The sequence below is a fragment of the Chanodichthys erythropterus genome, chromosome 15 (genome assembly GCF_024489055.1).
Source record: "Chanodichthys erythropterus isolate Z2021 chromosome 15, ASM2448905v1, whole genome shotgun sequence".
Lineage (NCBI taxonomy): Eukaryota > Metazoa > Chordata > Actinopteri > Cypriniformes > Xenocyprididae > Chanodichthys > Chanodichthys erythropterus.
The window spans coordinates 13,739,512-13,765,909 of record NC_090235.1 but is presented as its reverse complement, the minus strand read 5'-3'; the positions used below and the strand labels follow the sequence as shown (position 1 = coordinate 13,765,909).

General features: G+C 35.5%; 2 protein-coding genes across 6 annotated transcripts; both read left to right on the top strand.

Moving 5' to 3' along the window:
• The first annotated feature begins 784 nt into the window (after nt 1-784).
• On the top strand, nt 785-3,102 carry LOC137037912 (uncharacterized). 4 transcript variants are annotated; one of them, XM_067412311.1, is made up of 4 exons: nt 785-1,189; nt 1,272-1,420; nt 1,518-1,619; nt 2,685-3,102. In XM_067412311.1, exons 1-4 carry the CDS (start codon nt 1,129-1,131, stop codon nt 2,694-2,696), a joined length of 324 nt encoding a protein of 107 aa, XP_067268412.1. In that variant the 5' UTR covers nt 785-1,128; the 3' UTR covers nt 2,697-3,102. The 4 variants fall into 4 exon arrangements, with proteins under 4 accessions (XP_067268412.1, XP_067268411.1, XP_067268410.1 ...); XM_067412310.1 differs by having other exon boundaries at nt 2,595-3,102; XM_067412309.1 differs by having other exon boundaries at nt 1,272-1,619.
• A 2,231-nt stretch (nt 3,103-5,333) lies between these two features.
• On the top strand, nt 5,334-12,972 carry LOC137037472 (uncharacterized). Of its 2 annotated transcripts, none has more exons than XM_067411481.1 (6): nt 5,334-5,461; nt 7,155-7,204; nt 7,631-7,741; nt 8,176-8,421; nt 10,163-10,231; nt 10,338-12,972. In XM_067411481.1, coding segments are annotated over exons 1-6 (651 nt in total). In that variant the 5' UTR covers nt 5,334-5,459; the 3' UTR covers nt 10,511-12,972. The 2 variants fall into 2 exon arrangements, with proteins under 2 accessions (XP_067267582.1, XP_067267581.1); XM_067411480.1 differs by having other exon boundaries at nt 7,631-7,936.
• Nucleotides 12,973-26,398: the final 13,426 nt, after the last annotated feature.

Sequence of the window (26,398 nt, the reverse complement as noted above, 5' to 3'; positions counted from 1 at the left end):
AGTACTGTCCTGAGTAAGATATTTTACATAAAAGATGTTTACATATAATCCATGAGACAAAAAAAAAAAAAAAGCTGAATTTATTAAAATATCTCTGTTCATAAGTATGTGAAGCATTGATTCTCAACACTGTGTGTGGTCACCTGATGATCCACGACTGTTTGTGTGTTTTGTGATGGTTGTTCATGAGTCTCTTGTTTGTTCTGAGCAGTTAAACTGAGCTCTGTTCTTCAGAAAAATCCTTCACGTCCTGAAAATTATTCAGTTTTCCAGCAGTTTTTGCATATTTGAACCCTTTCCAGCAGTGACTGAATGATTTTGAGATTCATCTTTTCACACTGAGGACAATTGAGGGACTCAAACACAACTATTAAAAAAGGTTCAAACATTCACTGATGCTCCAGAAGGAAACATGATGCATTAAGAGCCGGGGGGTGAAAACTTTTGAATTCAAATATCAAGGTAAATTGTGCTTAATTTTTTTTCCCGGGAAACATGGAAGTATCTTCTGTTGCTTCCGAAGGGCAGTACTAGATGAAAAACAATGATAATTAAACAAAATAAGAAAAATTGTGACATTTTGATCCTATTCAAAAGTTTTCACCCCCCGACTCTTAATGCATCGTGTTTTTTATTCTGGAGAATCAATGGTTCACATACTTATGAATGGGGTTATTTTAATAAATTCAGCTATTGTTTTGTCTTGTGAACTATATGCAAACATCTTTTATGTAAAATATCTTACTCAGGACAGTACTAAATAAAAAATAACATGCATTTTGTATGATCCCTCTTATTTTATTAAAATTATTCACAATTTCACAGATTCTGCAAGTGGTTCAGATACTTTTTCTTGCCACTGTAAATGGTACATACAAATATGTGAAGAAAGTTGGATTGTGTGGATTGGAAACCAAACTGGAATGGGAGAAATATACAGCAGCTGAATTGCTTGGACAACTCTTTGTGCAATCTATCTGAAGCAAACCACAAACGAAGAGACCTCTACATGATTTATGATTGCGTTTCACAGATATGTTCACAGCTTAAGCCGGAAAAGCAGCAGATAGAGAAGCTGTGAAGTAAACAGCAGTGTGGTTAAAGTCTGCAGAAACCTGTTGAGACATAATGGAAAAATTTATTTTCTTCTGTGTAATTTGCTTTGGAAATATGCAAATCACTTCCAGTGGTAAATTTGAACTTAAATACATTTCATAATATAATTATTTTAAACCTATACTGTATACTAATTTTTATAAACGTGTCTCCAGATGCATCAGTACGAGGATCTTCAGATGTGTTCAGAGCTCAGATTGGAGAAGACATCACTCTGAACTGCAGCATGAGACACAGATATGAAGTGGCCTGGTATCATCTCAGATCTGAAGAGCTCGTTCTGCTGATTTCTGCAGAGAAGGATGTAACAAGAAAAAAACTTCTGACCACCTATCTAAACAGCACTCGTCTGAACATTACCGCGGACAGTTTGATCACCACAGTCTCTTTCACTATTTCAGGAGTATCAGAGTCAGATTCTGGTCTTTATTTCTGTGGAACAAAATCGGACACTCCACAGATGCACTTCGACAAACCCATCAGACTGGAGAATCAGTTTACCGGTAACATATTTCAGTTTTCTCATCATATCTACACAAACGTGTCACTGTAGGGGAGATGGGGTTTGTAGATAAAACAAAATGTACCTATGAATTCAGTACTTTTATAAAAAAGCATCTTCAAGTGTTCATCGCACATGTTCCTTCTTGACTGCTGCTGAAAGCCACCAGTTGTTCGTTGAATGTCCAAAATGAGCAGATGATCCTGAGTAGATGTGTCCAAACTTCTGACATTCTGACAAGGCAGAGCATCTTGCAGAGGTTGATTGACAAAGTATTAAGAAACTTTTGAACTGGAACATTTGAGTAAATTCAGTTTTTTGTGTTGTGGACTATAAAGATCTGTTAAAAACAACATGCCATTTAAGGCCTTGATTTGTGAAAAGGTTAATTAAGACTTTCATAAATGTTTAGATGGATGTCTGTGTTTGTAATAAAGTGACATATTAGATTTTAAAGTATTCACATTAGATTTTAAAGCAACACAATTAGTTTGCAATAAGACAAACCAGATTCAAATTGCCCGGCAAATTCGTAAAGCAAAGAAAAATCATTTCTAGCTGATCAACATTATGAAAACTGGTAAAACCTTTAGGAACTTCAAAAGATAAAACAGCGAAATTCCTAATATTACTTCCAATATTTCCAAATTATGTTCATTTTCATAGAGCGGGCCAATATCGTGACGATTATTTAAAATCAATCGAGAGAAGCAGATATCGTTATCATGATAAATTACGATTAATCATGCAGCCCTAATTTAATTTAATTTGACTTGACATTTGATATTCAACAGTATCCTTGACATTTATTCAACAGTGCTTCTGATCCGCCTGCATTGACACTATTCTTTAAAAGGAAAAATTATATACCAATTATCAATGTAAAGCTGCTTTGACACAATCTGCATTGTAAAAAGCGCTATATAAATGAAGGTGACTTGACTTGACTTGACATATATTTGTCTTTCTGTCACAGAACTGCCAAAAAACATTGACGTCACAGAGAACATTTTCTGGAGATCCAGCTCTGGTTGTTTGAATTTGAGTAACTCTTCTGTGTCTGTAGATGATGGAGTGACGGTGACGGAGCGTGTGTTGATGTTCGGTGGTGTTGGACTCGCTGCTTTTATGTTTTTTCTGGCTACAGTTGTTGCAGCTGAAATTATTTACCATCAAGGACAGCAGAAAGGATGGACAGAAGCAAAACGTGCATCTTGGATGAGTCGTAAATCAGCTAAATGACAGTATGCTTATTTTTTACAATCTGAGCTTTTCTCTGGCAGTTAAATCAACATGTTGTAGAGAAACACAAATGGATAAATGTGGCTCAGATGACAGATTTCACCTTCAGTTAAGAGAAGCTGAGATGTGGTAAATGTAGCCTTTAAATGTAAATATAAATGCTAACAGTTTTATAGCACATAAAGCTTGTTTAAAAATGTCAACAGACGTATTCAATGATAAATGTGTCCTGATCAAATAAACAGCCGTAAAACTAAGAAATGTCAAGTGTTTGTGTATTTTCTGGCAGGAAACCTCATCATTACTAATGCTAAACCTCTTCAAACACAAGTCAATGATGTCAGATCTACTGTCACACTGAGAAAAACTAAAAAGATTTCACATTAATGTAATGCAATCGTTCTCAAACTTAATACTGACAACAATACCACTTAGGAGAGAATCATCAGGAGACTTATTTCTTAGCACAAAAGACGACAGTGGTACAAGAGGATTACCAAATCATTGTTTTACATGAAAATATAGCAAAAGTAACAGAAATTCAAAAACAATGGACAAGGCCCTGAAACAAACAAAAATGAAGGCCTTTATTTTAAGCTTTCATTTAGGGATGAGGGATTTTTTTTAGCTAGACGATGAGCAGGAGAAATAAGCATGTCTCAGAGCATGAAGCCTGCAGAAATGACATGGATGGTTGTTGCCTCACTAGAACTACTGTAGCCAAAGCACAGTAAAATCAGTCAGCCTTTTCAAAGGCCCATATTTACAAAATATAGACTTCACCATTAATCAGCATTTCTGTGTGTCAGCACTGATGGAGGTTCACCAGTGTGGTTCAGATGTGGTTCTGTTGAACAGATCTTCAGTTGTGGCAAAGCTCAAACAATCATAATCATTTGTGGTTAATATTCAGTAAAATAGCAATGCTGCTGCTTCTGCCACTGTCTTTGATGCAGTATTTATTAATTCAATATTGATAAACAATATTAAAGTTTAGAGTTTAAGTAGCATGTTTTTACATGTAGATATCAATAAGAAAATCACGGTATCTTTATTCACAGCCAAAACAAGCAAACATATGCTTGAACATCATGAGATTTGTTTAGAAATGTACATCTTTAGACATTATATATTTATTTAGAGAATAATTATATACATACAATCTGAGTTTATAAGAAAATATAATTGATAGCTGTTTTATGACGCATATGAAGCTTTATTACATAACATTTTTATAAATGTCTTCAGTGTTAAATGTGTTTGTTGAGAGTTATGATCAAATAAACAGCAGTAAAACTAAGAGTTTGTGTCTTTTCAGACGAAAACCGTATCACAAATGATGCTAAACCTATTGAAACACTGTATAAAGTCAATGAGATACAACACTTTAAGAAAAACTAAAAATGTTCAATACACAATAATGAGAGATACAGATTGATGACATTATGACGATGCAAGTAAAACCACAAGAAATAATGTGATTAAGAGTTAAAATCATTGAATATATGGGAAGTAAAAGATGCCTCCTTCAAGAACAGTATGTATGCATTTATTACTTAACTATTGAGAGAATTAAATGAAAGATTGCTGATTTAAAGCACAACATTGAAAATCATGAAACATTTCCGCCAACTGGTGGTCATGTACGGCACCCTGGGAGTTTCGTGCTATAACTCCAAAAATGCACATGCAGTCAGCTGCAAAAACATCTCAGTCCACGCCTTTTCACTGCAATTCTGACAGTAGTTTATTAATGCCAAATGTGGGTTTGCGCTGGAGAAAGCTGTTAGTAAATCTGGCCCCAATCTGTTTCATTGTGTTTTCCTGTGATCTTGTTCAGTGTAGTGATACAAAGTCCGATTCATTTCCGCGAACCGGTTCTTTTCGACAGTTCGGCTCAATGAACCGGTTAAAAAAACGATTCATAGATTCCTGACGTCATCATGATGTCACCATGGATCTAACAACTCAGTGTCTGTCATGTTATATCAATGAAACGTTCAAATAAAGTCAGTGAACGCATATTGCTGATTATTGCCTTTCATTCACACAAGTTTGTGGTCACAGTTTCATTACAACAACACACATATTTATGCACAAACGCAGATATGTTCTACATGTCCAGCGTATAGAAAGAATAAACTCACTTAACTTAAAATATAATCTGCATGTATAATAAACCATAGTGAAATGTATTTACATCTCGCGACAAAAAAAAAAAAAAAAAAAAAAAGGTTTTTGCATTAATCAATTGATTACACCTTCAAAAAACATTTGCAATTGATTTATAAAAGGTGTTTTTTATATAATCTGTGTTTTATGCATGTTTGGCCTGAGTTTTTGATGTATTTACATTGTTCAGGAGTCACCAGCTTGTGGAGTTTCGAAACATAATGAATCATTTTCAAATGAATCAATTGATTCAAAGCTTCGCCTCTGTCATATGAAAAGCCTGTTTATCTGGATGGAGGGAGGGAGAGAGAAGAAACGTGAGAGGGGGAAACTTGAAGAAACTTGCAACAAATACTTTTATTTTTGTTTACAAGCGTTTGACGCCTGAACAACATCCAAGAACTCAAGAGAGAGCAGAACTTTGACCATGTAAGTATAAATCTGAATATTAAATATGAATCCAGCTTGCGTGTTTTTGTTATTATTTATGTTTTTTTTCAAAAACGAAACCTGCTGCGGAAATCAACATGGCTTACAATAGTGGTTAAAATGATTATTTTGCTTAAAAATTATAATCACGATATTTAATCACGATTGTTCTCTGTTGAGACATCTCTTTTTTACATTTCAAAAGAATTATTAGGCTACACTTTAGATGAATTATTTTGCACTGAAAGCAAATAGACTAAACAAAACATTATTTGTAAATGTTATTATCATTATTAGATTATGTTGTTTCTCCGGTCTCTGTTGACATCATGTAGTCTATTTCACACAGTTATAACGTGTTATGTCGCACTTTTAAAGACCGTAGGCTATGTTTGTAAACATCACTCACGTGTTTTGTGATCAGCGTGACAGTTCTGACGGAAGTATGTCTCTACCACGGAAATAAACAAATAAATAGGCCTAACGTAATTGTGACTTTCTCAGATTTAATGTAATCTCGCGGAATGCGAGTTATAAAGTCCGAATTGCGAAGAAAAAAAAACCTGTCAGAAATTTTGTGAATATTCTCACTTAATTTATAGCAATTCCCGTCGTGCGATCCGCGCAATCGGTGGAGATCAACTGCACCTAACTGACTTACTGGGATTTCTCCCAAAATGGCCTTAAAACAGTGATCATGATACTTTAAATAAATTTGAGGGCATTAATAAAAATGTGTTTATTTAATATAATAATAATATAATATTTAACATAAAAATAATAGGTCTAAGCAGAGCTATTTTATACATTTTCATGGCTTCTTTAAGTTTTGATTTGATAAGCATCTAATTATAAATATATTAAAGGCACAATATGTAAGAGGATTAAAATACTCAAAAACTACTAGAACAATGTTATATAGCCTATATATATTTTGACTTGTGTAGGCCTACTTACAGTATCCCAAACGCTTCCAGAAATGTTTAAATCCAGAGAAATCAGCTATTTTATTTTATTTCATTTTGTTTCCAAATAGCCTCGATTTCCAGTCTTATGCTGCGTTCCAGACAGCTCGGAATTTTGATTTTTCAAACCTCTCTCTTGTAAATAACGTCTGGAATCCCATTCAAAGTCGGACATTCGACCTGTGAACTCGGGGTACTGATCAACCGTAGGGTTAACAAAACATGTTTCAAACAAAGTGATTTTATGTTATTTTTAACATGTTTTTGCCATAATTGACACAAAAACATATGTTCTCATTGTGTCATGGCGACATCATGTGGTCAATATGTGAACGTGACTTCTGATTGCCTGGAGTTTATGCTGAATGTGTCCATTGCAATGAAGACCATTCTTTTATTAGTGGGGTTATTAGTATAATTATTAGATTGTTCTACCTTTATTACTCTGAGAGAATTGATTGGTCACAGATGGTTATTGAATTTCAAACACTTTCTGTTTGTGTCCACTTTGAGTCATTTATGAATACAAAGATTCAGATTGATGTTTCTTAATGAAGTTTTCTTATTTTCATGTGAGATTCACGTGTGTTAATTGAATTTAAATGTTTAGAGTTGGAAGTATTGTGGTATTTTACCACAGCAAAGCATTAAATCCCTGTATACTGTCAATGTCTTTGTGATGTGTAGCCTTACTTTGTGACCTAAAAGCTTTTCTGTTTCCTCATCAGGTTCAGATGTTTGAATCTGCTGCTGCTGTTTTCCTCTGTCAGTTATAGTGGTCAGTATTATTTTGATTTTCAGTTCTATAGGTAGAGTTGTTGTATTAGATTGTTTCTCTATTGTGTCACTCAGCCAAGCGACTTTGGTGGACATTTGATGATTTATGACGGAAATTCCCCACTATGTCAACACACATCATTACATCACTCACTTATCTATGCAGTTCATTCCAGTTACTATCAATAGCTCAACACTTCACAACAGCTGCACAGACACATCTGCTCCAGCTTTTTGTCATCAACATTTGAAATATTAAAATGTGGCACAGCTAATAATGTGGGCTCCATATTGCCTTCATTTATACATATATTTTTAATTCAGTTAACTAATATAATAATATTTAATGATGACCTTGATTATGGATTGATGATTTACTGACACTTACAGTAGTATTGCATTCATTTTATTCTGTCTGTGTTTGCAGGAACTGCCCCTGTAGGAAACACTCATATTTCTGTGACGGGGAAAAGGGGAGGCAGCGTCATCCTGCCGTGTGAATTTGAGTCCAGAGGGATTTCTGATATTGTTTTAAGCAGTTGGTCAAAAAACATACTTGTTTGTGAGAATGAAGAATGTAAGAGTGGTCGAGTATTTAAAAAAGGATCATGTGACGTCATCCTGATGGATCTGAGACTGAGTGATGCTGGGAAATACATTCTGAGAATCTATTACAATAATGATCAAACAAAGCTGGAGCTACTAATTAGGAAATACCAACTTCATATTCAGGGTAAAGTTAAAACTGATCAAACCATCAACATGGATCAACTTTCTGGGTTTTCTAATAATGTTAACAATGTAATAGTGTTGGTATTGCATGCTGAATGTGACACGGCCTGTCCAATATCCAGATTAGTCATCTCCAATATTGGCTCTGATTTTTAAATGATTACAATTGGTCCCTTATAGCCTTGAATGATTGACATCATTATAATAATGATTGAGAATAAAGTGTCTGTTTCTCCTCAGATGAGATTTCTGTGGAAACAGGAGAGCAGCTGAAGATGGATGTTCTGTTGATCAATGCTGATAAAGTGGAGAAAAACTCCAGAGGAGAGTGGACAGAGGTGTGGACGAGAGGTCACGGGGTCAGCAGTGATCGACTGACCGACAGAGATGGAAATCTGACCATTAAAGAGTTTACAGTCTCTGACACTGGAACATACAGAGTTCTGGACTCTGAAGGAGAAATCTGGATCACAGTCACAGTCACAGGTGAGAGAAGATCAGATGTTCAGAAATATAATTTTTCAGGGCTGCAGTCCGTAACTTTTTTGGTTAAAAATGATCTGATCACCTTACCTTTAGCCTGATTCACAACAAGCCTGTAATAATGTTTTCTAATTTGAGTGTTTCAGGTCGGTTTCTGTGGGAAATACGAGTTTGTCTTTACGTCATGTCTGTATACAGAAATGCTGCATCTCATTTTGAAGGCTGTGTCCTCCGGAGGTCACATTTGAAGGCTGCACACATCATCGAGTCTCATTTAAGAAAAGTAACCGTTAGATTGCAAAGTAGAAAAGAAATTACTGTGTTTTACACCTCATGAGAAAAAACTGTCAATTTTATCACAGTCATTTTTCTTAAATGAGACATCATTGATAACATATGCAGCCATATGTCATCAAGGATATACAGATGCAGTCAAAGACTATATAGATATATACAGATGGTTCACTCCTATTAGTTATGAATGGAGAAACTCCAATACATGGTGGAATACATCCTGACTTCTAAGTAAAAGAGCCAATCGCTGATTGATAAAGTCATTGCATCACTGCAGCTGCTGTCAGAAGCTCCAGAAACTGAAACCTGAGACTCGCGCTCAAGTCTGCACATGCGCATTGGCTCGTTGTTAAGCATTGGTTCTGAATCAGATTAGTAAAGTAAATTTATACCTGTCATAACATGTTTGTGAGACATTCTCTGCTGAAACTATGTGTAATTCCAAAGTAGAGTGAAGATCCACACCGATACATTGATATGACAACCAACACATTCAGCACAAAACATTAGATTCATCCGCGCTAAGGAGCCGTGCCGATGAAGATAGCTCCGCACATAACTGCAATTGCAGGTTTCAAACTGAAATGGCAACAATGAGGCAAAAGTTATGGACTGCAGCTTTAAAGTGCACAGCTTAGTTCACTTTCAAATTACAATTTCCTGATCATTTACTCACCCCCATGTCATCCAAGATGTTCATGTCTTTCTTTCTTCAGTCGAAAAGAAATGAAGGTTTTTGATGAAAACATTCCAGGATTATTCTCCTTATAGTGGACTTCAATGGACTCCAGACGGTTGAAGGTCAAAATGACAGTTTCAGTGCAGCTTCAAAGAGCTTTAAACGATACCAGACGAGGAATAAGATTCTTATCTAGAGAAACCATAAATGCTCATCTTGAACTAGCTTTGAACTAGTTTGAACTAAAGTTTGAACTAAATTGTCATATTCAATATGCTAGTGCAAGTATATAACAATTTAGTTCAAACTTTGACCTGTGGAGGGCAGTAATACACTTAGCAGTGTCTACACTGCCGGAATTCTAATAGAGGAGAAGAAGAAGAGCTAGTTCAAGATGAGCGTCTATGGTTAAAACTTATATAATTTTTTATGTTTTTTGGAAAATGAGCGATGGTTTCACTAGAAAAGACTCTTATTCCTCGTCTGGTATCGTTTAAAGCTCTTTGAAGCTGCACTGAAACTGTAATTTTGACCTTCAACCGTTTGGGCTCCGGTGAAGTCCACTATATGGAGAAAAATCCTGGAATGTTTTCATCAAAAACCTTCATTTCTTTTCGACTGAAGAAAGAAAGACATGAACATCTTGAATGACATGGGGGTGAGTAAATTATCAGGAAATTTTTATATGAAAGTGAACTAATCCTTTAATTCATCATGATTTGAACATTGTTGATGCTAAACTGTGTGACTAACCTCTGATATCCTCTACAGAATCTAGTACAGACTTTAATAGAAAACTGGACACAGATGATATCAAACCTTATGACACTGAACAATTTAGTAAGTAAAACAGGAGACATTGAGAGATTTACAAAATATTTAAGAAGTGAATTTAGAAAAGAAAACTTACAAAAAATGTGTTCTCTTCCCACCTTCCTCCTTTCAGCTGTAGGGCATTGGATTTTGTCTGTTGGAATGGTTGTTTATGCAGTTCTGCTGACTCTGGTTCTGATTATACTTGTCATCAGGAAACACCAATTTCGGAACAAGAAAGTGGATCATGATTCCTCCCAAGGGATCCCATTGCAATCAGTTGTACATGAGGCCCAGATCACCTGACGTCACTGGTTAATTGCAATTCACCTTCAGAACCAACAATCTGCAGAAGATTCTGTCAGCATATGAATGCAATATGTATTTAATTTACAATATGTATTAACTTTTGGACTGCAATCCTGCACCAAAATGATTTTTGTTGACACTGCATTTAGTGACAGTGACCTAAAGGTCTGTGGCTGTTTGCATGAACTCCTTAGAAGTTAGTCTTCAACTTTTTTTAAAGTCAGCTACAAAAATAAGTGAATTCCTCTAATTTGAATACAAAAAAATAAGACTGATTACATTTTGGCTAACTGCTGGTTGGTCAGACTACTTCTTAAGACTCTCATGGTTATGTGTTTATGCAGCTGACCTCTGAACTGATTACAGAAAGGTTACGAATCCTAATTCATGAACTAGGAATTATTGTTCCTATTGCATCGATCAACTACTGTTTCTTTTAGCTGCTGCAATGATGGCTGAACTACAACATCATGGTGTCTATAACAATGTTCAGTTTTCACAGCTGAAGCACATGCTTTACTTTTAGCTTGGGAACATATTGGAAATGCACAACAAAAGAATTTTATAATTTTCACAGATTCCAAATCATGTCATCAAAACTGACCCTCCTGTGGTAGACTCCAAGTGGACCATTTATCAGTTCTTTAGTATTATCTTCTGCTGGGTTCAAAATCCTCTTTCAGACCTCAAACCTACTGTGAAAACAACAAATGACATAAAATCCATCCTAAAATGGATCCTCAGCAGACTTTTATTCCATTTTAAAGCAAGATTTGATCAGGTGGTTTTGACTGGGTGTCGTATTGGACCTACAAGACTGATTCAATTCTGCTGAAAGATGAAGAGACCAGACCTTATGTATGTTCTGCAAGATCTGCCTTTCTATTAAACATGTCTTATTGGACTGTCCTGATTTGAATGTAAAGACGACAATGTCTTTATTTAATAAGCTCATTTAAGCCCTTGTTTAGTAAGATTTTACCATAAAAAGTTTGAATTTTTAGCATATATAAATGTAAACCATCTTGTATTATCTTGTGATTTATTTTATTTTTATTTTCTATTTTTCTTTATTTATTGTATTTATGCAACTCTTGTTTTTCAGGTACAGAACTTTAAATTTAAAGTCTCCCTGTGGTGAAAATCAAGTTTTTAATGTTGTTTATATGTGGTGTTTTAATGTGCTTTTAAGACAAACCATGTGCAAATTCATAAGTCAACACCATTGCTGAGTATTTTCTCCTTAAAACTTTAGTGATCTAAAGACAGTTTCAAAAACACAGTTTGAAATCGCTGGTGTTTCTTATGTCACAAATATGTAACCAATCACATCAGCATGTGGGGTGGGCTTTAGCATATCATTAACTATGCTACGAAGCAGCCGAGTCTCAAAAAGCCAGTTTATCCCAGTATATGTTTCTGTTGATATGAAAAATCGTGTGCATTTAGCAGTATAGCAGGTGAATTATGTATATGATGTATATTACGATGTTATAATGAACCACTGATGTTTCTCCACTGATGTTCTGAGTTGTTCAAAGCATTTTGAAGGATACTGATTTTCAGAAGGCAGCTGTCTGACTCTGAGATGAAGAACAGGAACATGGTTTGTGTAACATTAACACAATATTAGCTGTTTGATAACAGGTTAAGACATTAATGGCTGTGTTGAGTTATTTTGAGGGAACAGCAAATTTACACTGTTATACAAGCTGTACACTCACTACTTTACATTGTAGCAGTGTCATTTCTTCAGTGTTGTCACATGAAAAGATATAATAAAATATTTACAAAAATGTGAGGGATGTACTCACTTCTGTGAGATACTGTGGGCAATGTTAGTGTATTTTCTAATATGGCATCTGTAGCCTGTGTAACTGTAATTATTTCAGACACAAGGGTGATTTGAAACATGTATCTTGCATTGTTTGCTATTAAATGAACTGATTGTTAAAAGTACTTAAATGAAAGAATATCATACAGTTTTGGTGATTAAACCAAATGTTGTCATTACATATCACAATGATCTTGTGTTTTTAAACAGTGATTGTGTGATCTAGAATGAAAACATGAGATCAGGTTTAGAAAGAATGACTCACTGTGTTACAAGTGTGCAGTGTAGAGTTTGAAAATATACACCTTACTTGTGAAAATAGTACAAAAAAAAAGAAAAAGAAAGAAAGTGATTGGAGAAACAAAGTTTTTCTAAACTATTTCCAATCGCTCGAAACACCACATGCCACACAAACTGTTTAAAAGCTGCAAAAACTCCAACTCCAAACCATGCATAAAAACAACAGACTGTATTAAAACACCTTTTACTAACCAAATGTTTTATTTAAATTGAAATCTATTAAATGCAATTAACAAATCATCTAATACCATTAAATATGAAGTGTCTGTATAATATGTGATATTTTATTAAATTGTAGGGCTTGTTTAATGAAGAGCTTGGGTAATCAGACCAATAAAATATTATTAACTCAAAATCTTCCTTTTCATTACACAAATGTGTCATAAAAAACCACATTGGTTCATGGGTTCACTGTGATCATCACTCTCTAGTGTAGAGGACAATAATGATCAGTCACCTCAAGGCACCAGTTTAAAAAAAAAAAGCCTCCAATTGAGGAAGTGCGTCATTTGTGGGTCATTTCTCACTTTACTTTACTCTCACCAATGGTGAAATGCAGTAATTTATTAAGTTTTGACGCCAGACTTGTGCAGAAGTTTTACCATGTAAGTTTTTGTGTTTTTAAATATAAATCCAGCTTGTTTTTGTTGTTAAAGCAATATTTGTGTTTCTGTTTTTGGAAAATTAACCTGCTAGTGATGCAGAAATAAGTCGACATGTTTATCCTGAATCCATTACTGTAATTACTATGATGGTTTTTATTAGTAGAGTTATTAATATAATTATTAGTTTGTTAATTAATTTCTAAAGGCTGTTGTTTGTGTTTTAAATTTTGACTAATAATGTTCAGTATTACACTGGAATTCTTAATCATTCACATTATTGATGTTTCTTATTGTACATTTTTGTCATATAAGATCCACATGTGTTAGATATTCAGACAGAATGAAAGTGAATATTCAGGAAAGTGTTTTATCTTTGTATTAAAGGTGCCCTAGATTCAAAAATTGAATTTATCTTGGCATAGTTAAATAACAAGAGTTCAGTACATGGAAATGACATACAGTGAGTCTCAAACTCCATTGTTTCCTCCTTTTTATATAAATCTCATTTGTTTAAAAGACCTCTGAAGAACAGGCGAATCTCAACATAACACCGACTGTTACGTAACAGTCGGGATCATTAATATGTACGCCCCCAATATTTGCATATGCCAGCCCATGATGTTCCCAACATTACGAAAGGCATTAGACAAGGGCAGCCAGTATTAACGTCTGGATCTGTGCACAGCTGAATCATCAGACTAGGTAAGCAAGCAATAACAACAGCAAAAAATGGCAGATGGAGCAATAATAACTGACATGATCCATGATATCATGATATTTTTAGTGATATTTGTAAATTGTCTTTCTAAATGTTTCGTTAGCATGTTGCTAATGTACTGTTAAATGTGGTTAAAGTTACCATCGTTTCTTACTGTATTCACGGAGACAAGACTGTCGTTATTTTCATTTTTAAACACTTGCAGTCTGTATAATTCATAAACACAACTTCATTCTTTATAAATCTCTCCAACAGTGTAGCATAAGCCGCTAGCCACGGAGCACAGCCTCAAATTCACTCAGAATAAAACATTATCATCCAAATAAATACTTTACTCACATAATTCGAAGCATGCATGCAGCATGCATGACGAACATCTTGTAAAGATCCATTTGAGGGTTATATTAGCTGTGTGAACTTTGTAAATGCGCTGTAATATAGTCGAGAGCTCGTGTGGCAGGGAGCACGCGATTTAAGGGGGCGGCGCCGAGTGTAAATCAGTGCATAGTTAATGATGCCCCAAAATAGGCAGTTAAAAAAATTTATTTAAAAAAATTTATGGGGTATTTTGAGCTTAAACTTCACAGACACGTTCAGGAGACACCTTAGACTTATATTACATCTTGCGAAAAAGCATTCTTGGGCACCTTTAATGTGTTTGTGAATATTATCCTGTATCTGTGACATAATCCAGCTCCTCTGTTTCTCATCAGGTTCAGATGCTTGAATCTGCTGCTGCTGTTTTGCTTTGCATATCCTAGAGGTCAGTATCTTTGTTGCTAAATTGTAACAATTTTTTGATTTTCAGTTCCTTGTTAAAATTTGTCACAGGTAATATTGGTGGCTCCTTATTACCTTTAATTATATATACATTTAATCTATTTGAATAAATTATATTTTATTTTGACCTTGATTACAGAGAATAAACAGAAACACATTTATTTTTCAGTATTGATACTTTGTTTTGATTTTATACTGTCTGTATTTGCAGAAATTCCTGTGACAGGGAAAAGGGGAAGCAGCGTCACACTGCCATGTCAGTTAGAGGCCGGAGAGATTTTGCATATTAATTTAATCAGATGGTCAAGAATCATCCCTGTCTGCGAGAATGAAGAATGTGACAGTGAAAATGACAGATTGTTTAAAACAGGATCATGTGACGTCATCATCAAGGATCTGAGACTGAGTGATGCTGGGAAATACTTTCTGAGAGTCTATAGCAGTGATGGTCAGAGAAAGCTGATATACCATCTTCAAATTCATGGTATGAGCAAAACATTAAATGTCACACATCCCATACAATATTCAGATTAAATGATTCCAATAGAGGCTTTTCAATGGCTGATCCTTTAATTTTTAATATGTGCTCATGGGCTTGATTGATTGTCATCATTATAATAATGATTGAGGATGAATGTCTCTGTTTCTCCTCAGGTGAGATTTCTGTGAAAACAGGAGTGCAGTTGAAGATGGATGTTCTGTTGATCAATGCTGATAAAGTGGAGACAAACTCCAGTGGAGAGTGGACAGAGGTGTGGACGAGAGGTCACGGGGTCAGCAGTGATCGACTGACTGACAGAGATGAGACTCTGATCATTAGTAATTTTACAGTCTCTGACACTGGAACATACAGAGTTCTGGACTCTGAAGGAGAAATCTGGATCACAGTCACAGTCACAGGTGAGAGAAGATCAAGATGATCAGAAATATTATTTTTTAAAGTGGATAGATGAGGTTACATCATGATTTGAACAGAAAATTGATGCTAAACCAGTCAATATCATTTATAGAATCTAGTACAGGATCAAAGGTAAAACTGGATACAGATGAAGACAAACCTGATGAAAAATATAGTAAGTATAAAACAGGAGTCACTGAGAGATTTACAAAATATTAAGCAGTGAGATAAAGGTTTAGTTCACCCAAAAATGAAAATTCTGTCATTAATTACTCACCCTCTGTTACATGTACTGTGTCCTGTGACCTAGTTTTTCCCCAGTCTGTCTGATTAGTTCATTTGATCCACCTGTGTCTTGTTAATTATTCCATCACCTTTAGTTCCCTTGTTAGTCACATGTATTTATACCCTGTGTTTGCCTTCACTCCTTGTCCGTTCTCGTTGATGTCTATATGTATGAATGCTGTCCATATCCTGTTGGAAACTCCTATGTTTAATTAAAGTATTGTTGTTATCATCATCATCTACATCGTGCTTGTTACTACAGCCACACGTAACACCCTCATGTCATTCCACACCCATAAGAACTTTGTTCATCTTCAGAACACAAATTAGGATATTTTTGATGAAATCTGATGGCTCAGTGAGGCCTGCATTGACAGTAAGATAATTAACACTTTCAGATGCCCAGAAAGCTACTAAAGCATATTTAAAACAGATCATGTGACTACAGTGGATCAACCTTAATGTTATGAAGCAACGAGAATACTTTTTGTTCAGCAAAAAAACAAGCAAAATAATGACTTTATGACAATATCTAGTGATGGGGGATTTCAAAACACTGCTTCATGAAGTTTACAAATAATTTGTTTCGAATCAGTGATTCAGAACGAAGGTCACATGATTTCAGTAAACGAGGCTTCATTACGTCATAACTATCCAATACACGAAATACTCAAATATAGCCTATATCTCAAAAACCCCTTCATCTGAACCACTTTAATGAAGGCTTGATCCCCCTGAAGGACAATAAAATAAGATGTTGGGGTGGTCAAAGAAAGTCTACATTTAAAGGGATAGTTCACCCAAAAATGAAAATTTGATGTTTATCTGCTTACCCCCAGTGCATCCAAGATGTAGGTGACTTTGTTTCTTCAGTAGAACGCAAATGATGATTTTTAACTCCAACCGTTGCCGTCTGTCAGTCAAATAATGCATGTCAATGGGAACTTCTTTTATAAGAGCAAATAAAACTTGCACAGACAAATCCAAATTAAACCCTGCGGCTCGTGACGACACATTGATGTCCTAAAACACAAAACGATTGGTTTGTGTGAGAAACCGAACAGTATTTACAGGTCCTTCTCAAAAAATTAGCATATTGTGATAAAAGTTCATTATTTTCCATAATGTAATGATAAAAATTAAACTTTCATATATTTTAGATTCATTGCACACCAACTGAAATATTTCAGGTCTTTTATTGTTTTAATACTGATGGTTTTGGCATACAGCTCATGAAAACCTCAAAAAATTAGCATATTTCATCCGACCAATAAAAGAAAAGTGTTTTTAATACAAAAAAAGTCAACCTTCAAATAATTATGTTCAGTTATGCACTCAATACTTGGTCGGGAATCCTTTTGCAGAAATGACTGCTTCAATGCGGCGTGGCATGGAGGCAATCAGCCTGTGGCACTGCTGAGGTGTTATGGAGGCCCAGGATGCTTCGATAGCGGCCTTAAGCTCATCCAGAGTGTTGGGTCTTGCGTCTCTCAACTTTCTCTTCACAATATCCCACAGATTCTCTATGGGGTTCAGGTCAGGAGAGTTGGCAGGCCAATTGAGCACAGTAATACCATGGTCAGTAAACCATTTACCAGTGGTTTTGGCACTGTGAGCAGGTGCCAGGTCGTGCTGAAAAACGAAATCTTCATCTCCATAAAGCTTTTCAGCAGATGGAAGCATGAAGTGCTCCGAAATCTCCTGATAGCTAGCTGCATTGACCCTGCCCTTGATAAAACACAGTGGACCAACACCAGCAGCTGACATGGCACCCCAGACTATCACTGACTGTGGGTACTTGACACTGGACTTCAGGCATTTTGGCATTTCCTTCTCCCCAGTCTTCCTCCAGACTCTGGCACCTTGATTTCCGAATGACATGCAAAACTGAGCAACAGTCCAGTGCTGCTTCTCTGTAGCCCAGGTCAGGCGCTTCTGCCGCTGTTTCTGGTTCAAAAGTGGTTTGACCTGGGGAATGCAGCACCTGTAGCCCATTTCCTGCACACGCCTGTGCACGGTGGCTCTGGATGTTTCTACTCCAGACTCAGTCCACTGCTTCCGCAGGTCCCCCAAGGTCTGGAATCGGTCCTTCTCCACAATCTTCCTCAGGGTCCGGTCACCTCTTCTTGTTGTGCAGCGTTTTTTGCCACACTTTTTCCTTCCTACAGACTTCCCACTGAGGTGCCTTGATACAGCACTCTGGGAACAGCCTATTCGTTCAGAAATTTCTTTCTGTGTCTTACCCTCTCGCTTGAGGGTGTCAATGATGGCCTTCTGGTCGGCAGTCTTACCCATGATTGCGGTTTTGAGTAATGAACCAGGCTGGGAGTTTTTAAAAGCCTCAGGAATCTTTTGCAGGTGTTTAGAGTTAATTAGTTGATTCAGATGATTAGGTTAATAGCTCGTTTAGAGAACCTTTTCATGATATGCTAATTTTTTGAGATAGGAATTTTGGGTTTTCATGAGCTGTATGCCAAAATCATCAGTATTAAAACAATAAAAGACCTGAAATATTTCAGTTGGTGTGCAATGAATCTAAAATATATGAAAGTTTAATTTTTATCATTACATTATGGAAAATAATGAACTTTTATCACAATATGCTAATTTTTTGAGAAGGACCTGTATATCATTTTTTACCTCTGCAATGAACTGGTTACCTGGGTGCAATGAAAAATAAGATTTGACAAAACTTTTTGCATCATGACGTAATTATAATAACTCATAACACATTAATTATGCATGGTGCACGCAGTTAAAAATAGCTTTGCCATTTATGTGCTCTGAAAGTATAATTAAAAAAAATGAGTGAAAAAAAGAAAATGATCAAGAGCGCAAGACAGGAAGCAAAGAAAACAAAAACAAAACAGAGATAAGATTCACAAGTTAATCACTGTATGAGCCCATGATGTTTATGCAGTTTTTTGAAAAAGCCTTTTTAGAACATCTTAACTGGCAACACTGACACTGTGGAACATTTTTGCTTGAGTTGCTTATTTAATTTGACTTTATTTTCTTTAAAATAAATGTAAGCTTCTGTAATGTTGTTTTAATTTCAATAATATTACTGCTTGCTTTTAATTCACCAAAAAGTGCACTAAATGTCTTTTGAAAAAGACCATGACTAGGTCTATAATCAAGCATTCATTAATTAAAATAATTTAAGTTTAAGAACGCCATTTTCCACTGTATTCCCAAAATGGAAATTAAATGGGTATGCTAATTAGATAAACTAGCTAGTTTGTTGGCTAACATCTACAAATAAATTACAACATGTAGCCTTTATCTTGTTGCCTTCAGGCGTGTTCAGTTTTGAATCTGTTCTGTAATTCTGAAAATATGCACTTTAATTTTTTTATTACATTTTTGTATTATTTTTCAGGTGACTGTCAAGTCAAATTAGTTTATTATCACAATTTACTTACTACTTATTTATGTTAATACTTATCACTATGTTATGTTAATATAAATCTCCGTTCATGTTTATGTATCAAACTTTTTCTTGCAGCTCTTCAGCAGCAGCCTCCAACATTAGTCCAGTTTGCTGCTGACAGTGAGTCAGACCCAGTAACCTTACCAAGCACCAGTCATGAGCCCAACACACCAGAATGGGCAGGTAGGATTGTCATTGAGTGAATATCAGAATTATAATTAATATTAATAAATGAAGAGCATGGTGTACACCTGCTCAATGAAAAATGATAAAGATAAAAATGAAGATAATTAATGATACCAGATGATTCAGCACTACATTAATGAAACTGACTTGACTTGATCAGAAAGCTTTGGTGGTGATAAATATGATCATTTTTAAAATTTAATCTAGTGTCAGAAGCAGAGCCAGGACACAGTTGTATCATGCACGAGACTGACGCAGGTAAGCTGTTGTACCTCAGTGTGTGAATAAGCAAACATGATCACATTAGTCACAGTATAACAACTGTCTATGCCCAAGTGTTACTCGTTACCCATTATGTTTTTAATCAAAAGAAGCTCAAAACTGAAAGGGAATAGGATAAAAGTTATATGAAATAAGCCTGCATATTTTGCCATTTGGAAATTGACTTTAATTTAATTTGAAGGTGCTACAGGTGCACTCGAGTCTAGGGATACAGAAGGAAGTGTGAAAGGGAGAGCCGAGTCTACTCAGGGACAGACAATAACCCAGAACCACAAGCTATAGGAACAAGGCAGATGAAGATGATTCTGTTGATAGTTTTGATTAACCTCAGTCACAGGATATGCATAATATTTTTCTTATCATCCTCAACAAACCCCAAATGTTCCTATACCAAAATAGCAAAAATGGAACAGACCGCAATGGACTGACTTATTGTGAAGAAAAAAACAAAACAAAAAAACAGAGAGATTTACAAGTGCTTTAAGCGGTGAGTTAAAGGGTTAGTTCACCCAAAAATGAAAATAATGTCATTAATTACTCACCCTCATGCCGTTCCACACCTGTAAGATCTTCGTTAATCTTCAGAACACAAATTAAGATATTTTTGATGAAATCCGATTGAGGCCTGCATAGCCAGAAATGACATTTCCTCTCTCAAGATCCATTAATGTACTAAAAACATATTTAAATCAGTTCATGTGAGTACAGTGGTTCAATATTAATATTATAAAGCCACGAGAATATTTTTGTGTACCAAAAAAACCCTCAAAACAATGACTTATATAGTGATGGCTGATTTCAAAACACTGCTTCAGGAAGCTTCGGAGCGTTATGAATCTTTTGTGTCAAATCAGCTGTTCGGAGTGCCAAAGTCACATGATTTCAGCTGTTTGGCGGTTTGACACGTGATCCGAATCATGATTCGACACAAAAGATTCATAACGCTATATGAATGCTTCATATACAACATATACAACTAAAATAGCTTTGTGTGTGTCTAATAAACTGATCATATAAAGAAGTAGACATCACCGTTAACATACTGATTGTTATTTTGGTTGTTCATTACATTTTTCATAGTGACGACTGGAGATCCAGCACTAATTCTAGTTATGAGTTAATAATGTCTGGTTGTATGAATCTGAGTAACTCTTTCTCTGTAGATGGAGTGACCCTGACAGAGCGGATGTTGATGTTCGGTGGTGTTGGTCTGGCTGCGTTTGTGTTTTTTCTGGCTACAGTCATCGCAGTTTACCATTGCGGTTGGCAGAAAGGATGGAAAGAAGCAAAACATGCAGTTCTGAATAATTAAAAATCAACTAAATGGCATTTATTTCTGATTTTTTTCTTTCTTTTCTTTTTTTTTTTTTTTTTTTACAATCTAACTCAATATCTGTTACGGTTTCTGTCTCATTCCCCCTGTTTTGTGTTTTATGTTTCTGTCCCCGCTGTTCCTGTGTTTGGCTTGTTCTGTTTTGTCCACCTTGCCCGTGTTTATAGATTACTCTGTTTCTGCCATTACTTTCATTGTGCTTGTGTATATAAATATATCTGGATCCTCCTCTCTCTCATCTCTGAAACAGCCAACATTACAATATCTCTGAGCTTTGCATTGCCAGTTAAATAAGCATTGATGTAGTTACCATAAATTAAAAAAGCAAATAGTGGCTCAGATGTCTTTTCCTGTTGGCCTGATTTCACTTCCATTACAGAGAAACTGAGATGTTGTGGCAAATCTAGCCATTTCTAAAACAGTAAAGCTGTCATTAATAGTTGTGGTGGTCATTCAGGCTTGTGTGTCTGTCAGTAATATTCAGTTAAATAGCAAGTACTGCTTCTGCTGCTGTCTTTAATGCAATGTTTAATAATTCAGCATATATAAAAATATTCAAGCTTATAGTTTAAGTAGTATGTTTTATGCAACTGTAGTTTTTACATGAATGAGAATGAGCTAAAGAAGATCAGCAAACATATGCTTTAATATTAGTAATCTGTATCTTTAGATATTATTTATCTAGACAGAGGAGCATTAAATCTGTTTGAAAGAGAGAACAAATGCAACCTGTTTTATGACACACTCATTGTCATGCAAAGAACAGCAGTGATTTCCTGACTGACTGCATTATGTCGATGCAAGTAAAACCACAAAATGAGGGTAAAAGGGAAGGGCAAATAAACAAATACGCCTTTTGTGTGTGAAGATTAGCAGACCAGTGCTCATGTTATTTGTCCAATTCTCTCTAAATATGAGTGTTTAAATGTAATGTACATTTAATATGACCTTAGGAATAGTCTTTCTTCTCCTAAAGTGTCTTCATCTAATAAAGAGTTATTCCTTTCTACTGTTGTTTTTGTTTGCTTTATTACATTCTGTAACGAGGCAGACTCAGAGAGATCCATTTGCAGCTTTTAATAAGAAAGTCGTAGTAGTATAGGAAGGGGTCAGATACCAGCAAAGACAGTGTCAGAGGCAGGGCAAACTCAGAGTCAGTAACCAGGCAAACAATCAGGGCAGGCGGCAGGCAAGACAGGGTAAACGGTAACAGGCAGAGAAATCAGTAGGCAGGCGGCAGGCAGTAAACAGGGGTAGTAGGCAGTCCAAGATTAAAAACAGAATATCAAACACAAGGGAAAAACGCTCAGTAATGCAGCCGTGGCAAACAAGACTTCGCAAAGCATGGTGGGGCATGAAGGTCTTTTATAGTCCGGGAAATGGGGATCAGGTGAGAGTGCAATCAGTCCAGATACGGGGTGTGGGAAATGTAGTCCAGGAACTGTTAATACTCAGGTGAGGGCGCCCTCAGGTGGCGATCGGAGGAAGCCACAGAGGCCGAGTTTGTGACACACACAAATACAAATCATCCCCTCGATATGTTTTGATGGACTGGATCAAGTAGATGAGGGAGACACACATACCCGTTTCCACCTGGTGTTTTAATCCATCTTTTTTGTCTGCTTTCAGCCACTTCTGTCCTGATTTCTTTGAGGGGAGGGTCTACAGGTGGATAAATGTAAGTTTTTCAGATCTTTCAATCTAAAATAAGCTCACGTCATTTATGCCCAGAGACAAGGGAAAAACACACAGAGAGCATCAGCTTTTGTTTCTGCTCTGACAGCCGCGAGACTGTGTGTCTGTGTTAGAAATCAGGAATGGTGAGAGAACATTGTGCTTGGTGTATTTTTACACCATATAAGTGGAGAATAGGCGGTCTTTAGTGGCTGTTCAAACAGATTCGATCACATGTGCACTTATAAAGCAATCCGGATTTTCACTTGTCACACGTGTTCCTTTGTTCTAGTTTCCCACCACTCATCTGTCATCACAACTGATCGTCTTTTAGTTCAGGTGCAACAGTTGTTAATATATATATATATATATATATATATATATATATATATATCGGAAGGCTGGACGTAGCTAAGTCCAGTGTAGGTTTTACATCCAACTTTTTCATATCCAGTGCAACAGGTTATTAACTATATACACTCTAAAAAATAACTGTAAAAATGCGAAACAAATTTACACAGTAAAATACCGTTTTCTATTGTAACAGTATAAAAACAATGTATTCTAGGTAATATTATGTTGATGTATTACCCAGACAAGTATTACCCATTGTAATATACTGTAAAAACAATGCATTCTGGAAAATATTATTTGTGAAAGAAGACTATAGTCCCTTTTTTTACAGTTGTTTTTTATAGTGTAGGCCTATACATTTAGTTAAAGCGGCCTAGTTAAAGATGTGGACTGGTAATTAAAGGTCACCTTAATATATGATCTAGGAATTACTGCTTTTATTGAAACAATCAACTATTGTTTCTAAAAAAAATTAAGAAATATTCATGCAGGAAAGTATTTTTTGTACATTAAATATGAATGTCTAATATCATGTTAGCTTCATCTAATGTGTCTTTACTTTCTCAGTTTTTCCTTTGCCATTGTTGTTTTGAGGATTTCGACTATATTTTTTGTAAATCTGCTTTGAAAGAATGTGTATTGTAAAAAACTAAAAATAAACTTTTGTAAGAAACATTTATGTTGGTATTGTTTTTCTGGTATGTACTTTTGTATAAATTAAATATTGAACTTTTGTTTTTTACTATGCTCGGAAAATAATGTTTTTTTTATTGAATCTTTATTGAATTTCTTTATTGTGTATTGAATCATGATTCAGATCGCGTGTCAAACTGCTGAAATCACGTGACTTTGGCGCTCCGAACCACTGATTCGACATACTGATTCATAACGCTCCGAAGCTTCCTGAAGCAGTGTTTTGAAATCGGCCATCATTAAATAAGTCATTGTTTTGTTTTTTTGGTGCACAAAAAATATTCTTGTAGCTTTATAATATTAATATTGAACCACTGTACTCACATGAACTGATTTAAATATGTTTTTAGTACATTAATGGATCTTGAGAGAGGAAATGTCATTGCTCAGGCCTCACTGAGCCATCGGATTTCATCAAAAATATCTTAATTTGTGTTCTGAAGATGAACAAAGGTCTTATGGGTGTGGAACGACATGAGGGTGAGTAATTAATGACAGAATTTTCATTTTTGGGTGAACTAACCCTTTGCATGGTATAGTCATGTGTTTCTGTATCCTGGTTCATGAGGTCAGTAACTGTTTTTGCAGTTTAGTTTCAGCAAACGCTCTTTTGTACTATAGAAATCTGAAATTCGTACTCTTACAAAATCATATAATTATCACACTAATCTGAAAGTTTAACCAGAACACTTGGCAAAGCTATCTGTCTTTTTAGTGCTCCTGTGAAGTTCACTTAATTTTTTGAATTTAGTATGAATTTTACTTTAGCTGTGCTTAATCCGACTCCAATTTCAAATGATTATTACATCTTGCATTTTTAAACTATTAGTTATGCATTAATTTTGATATTTGGTTATTCTGAGTATCCTGTATTTTCAATTATTCGCTCAATAGGGACCCGATATCACCTAAAGAACTTACACCGGCCAGAAAGGCTGATCTCAGACAGAGGATGCAGGGTGAATATTTACCTTTAAGTCGGTCATACTCTGCGTGCTCGTAAAAAAAGCATAATTTTAATATATTCACGAAAACTTCCACTTATAAGGCAGTGATAGTCAGAAATTGAAAAGGTCTCAAATGATGTGCCCCATGCTCCACTCCTTCTGTATGATCTATCCTATTTGCGGTAACACCACTTTAATCTACTAGAAATAATGTTTTAAGAATAATACAGAATGAATCAAAAAGAAGATTTTATTTTTCAGGTAAAAATGTATTATGTCGATTACACAATTAGAAGCCAATTCAGAAATAATAAATACATAACATTAATTGCTCAAAGATGAGTATGAAATGCACACACACAGTGGTGTGAGTGTTTTAATACATTCACTCATCACTGCATGGGTATTTCGGAGGGAGCCCTCTCCCGAATACTTATTATCCCGAATACTTAATTATCCCGCCAGTTGTTGCCTATCACCCGGACTATAAAAGATTTGTATACACATCTCAGCTTTGCGAAGTCTTGTATTGCCACGGCAAAGTTATTACCCTGTTTGATTGTCTGTTGCTGAACCTGCTGTCTGCCGTTTACGATTCTCTGCCGCCTACCCCGACCTGAGCTTTGTCTGCTGTTCTGTGAGTGATATCTGCCTGTCCTGACCATTGACTGTATATTGACCACGATTCTGCCTGTCCCTCACTGCACCTGTTTGCCCCTGACTAAGCTCTTGTAAAATAAAGCATGCAAATGGATCCCAGTCCTTGTGATGAATCATTTCAATCTGGTCTGCCAAATACTGTATCTGGTCTGCCCAGGCCAGAACAGAACAAAAGGACTGTAAATATTTACTACACCAACACCTGGTTGTGGGAGAGGAGAAGATTATCAGATATCTTGAAGAGATACCATAAAGGAGAACAGAATTCTCATCAGTTTTCAGTCTTTCTCAGAAAACATGTGACATACTGAGACATTTAAAATGATACCAAACCTGAAAGGGAAAAAAACAATAGATTCACAAGATACTTCATGTGTAGTATATAGATGTTCTTAATGAATTTTCAGTGTCTTGATCAGGGGGAAAGGAAGGAAGTTGGCTGGGTGTTGAAAGTCATAAGCCATTTCCTGAGATCTTCTCTCCAGATGAGTTTTATTGTTTTGTTGCAGTGTTTAATCTCAGCTTTTGTCTTAGCAGGACAATACAATATACATTCTTTTATATAATGTAAAGAGAAATTATTTTTGAATGTAATACACTGTTAGCCCGGATAAGTTGAATTTACTTAAAAAATTTGAGGAAACTGGTTGCCCTAAAAAAATTAAGTAATGATTAAGTAATGTGAACTTAATAATTCAAGTTCATTTAACTTAAAATGTTTTGTAATATTAATTACTTTGTAGTTATTACAACTAGTATATTTAAGTTCAATGTACTAAGCAAGTTAACTTGCCACCAATCAAAATTCATCCATGCCTCCCATCATGCATTGCTGCATGAATAAATTATGAGCTGAATTGTCTTAGTAATTTCTTTATTCTCACTATTTAAATTTTGCTGTTT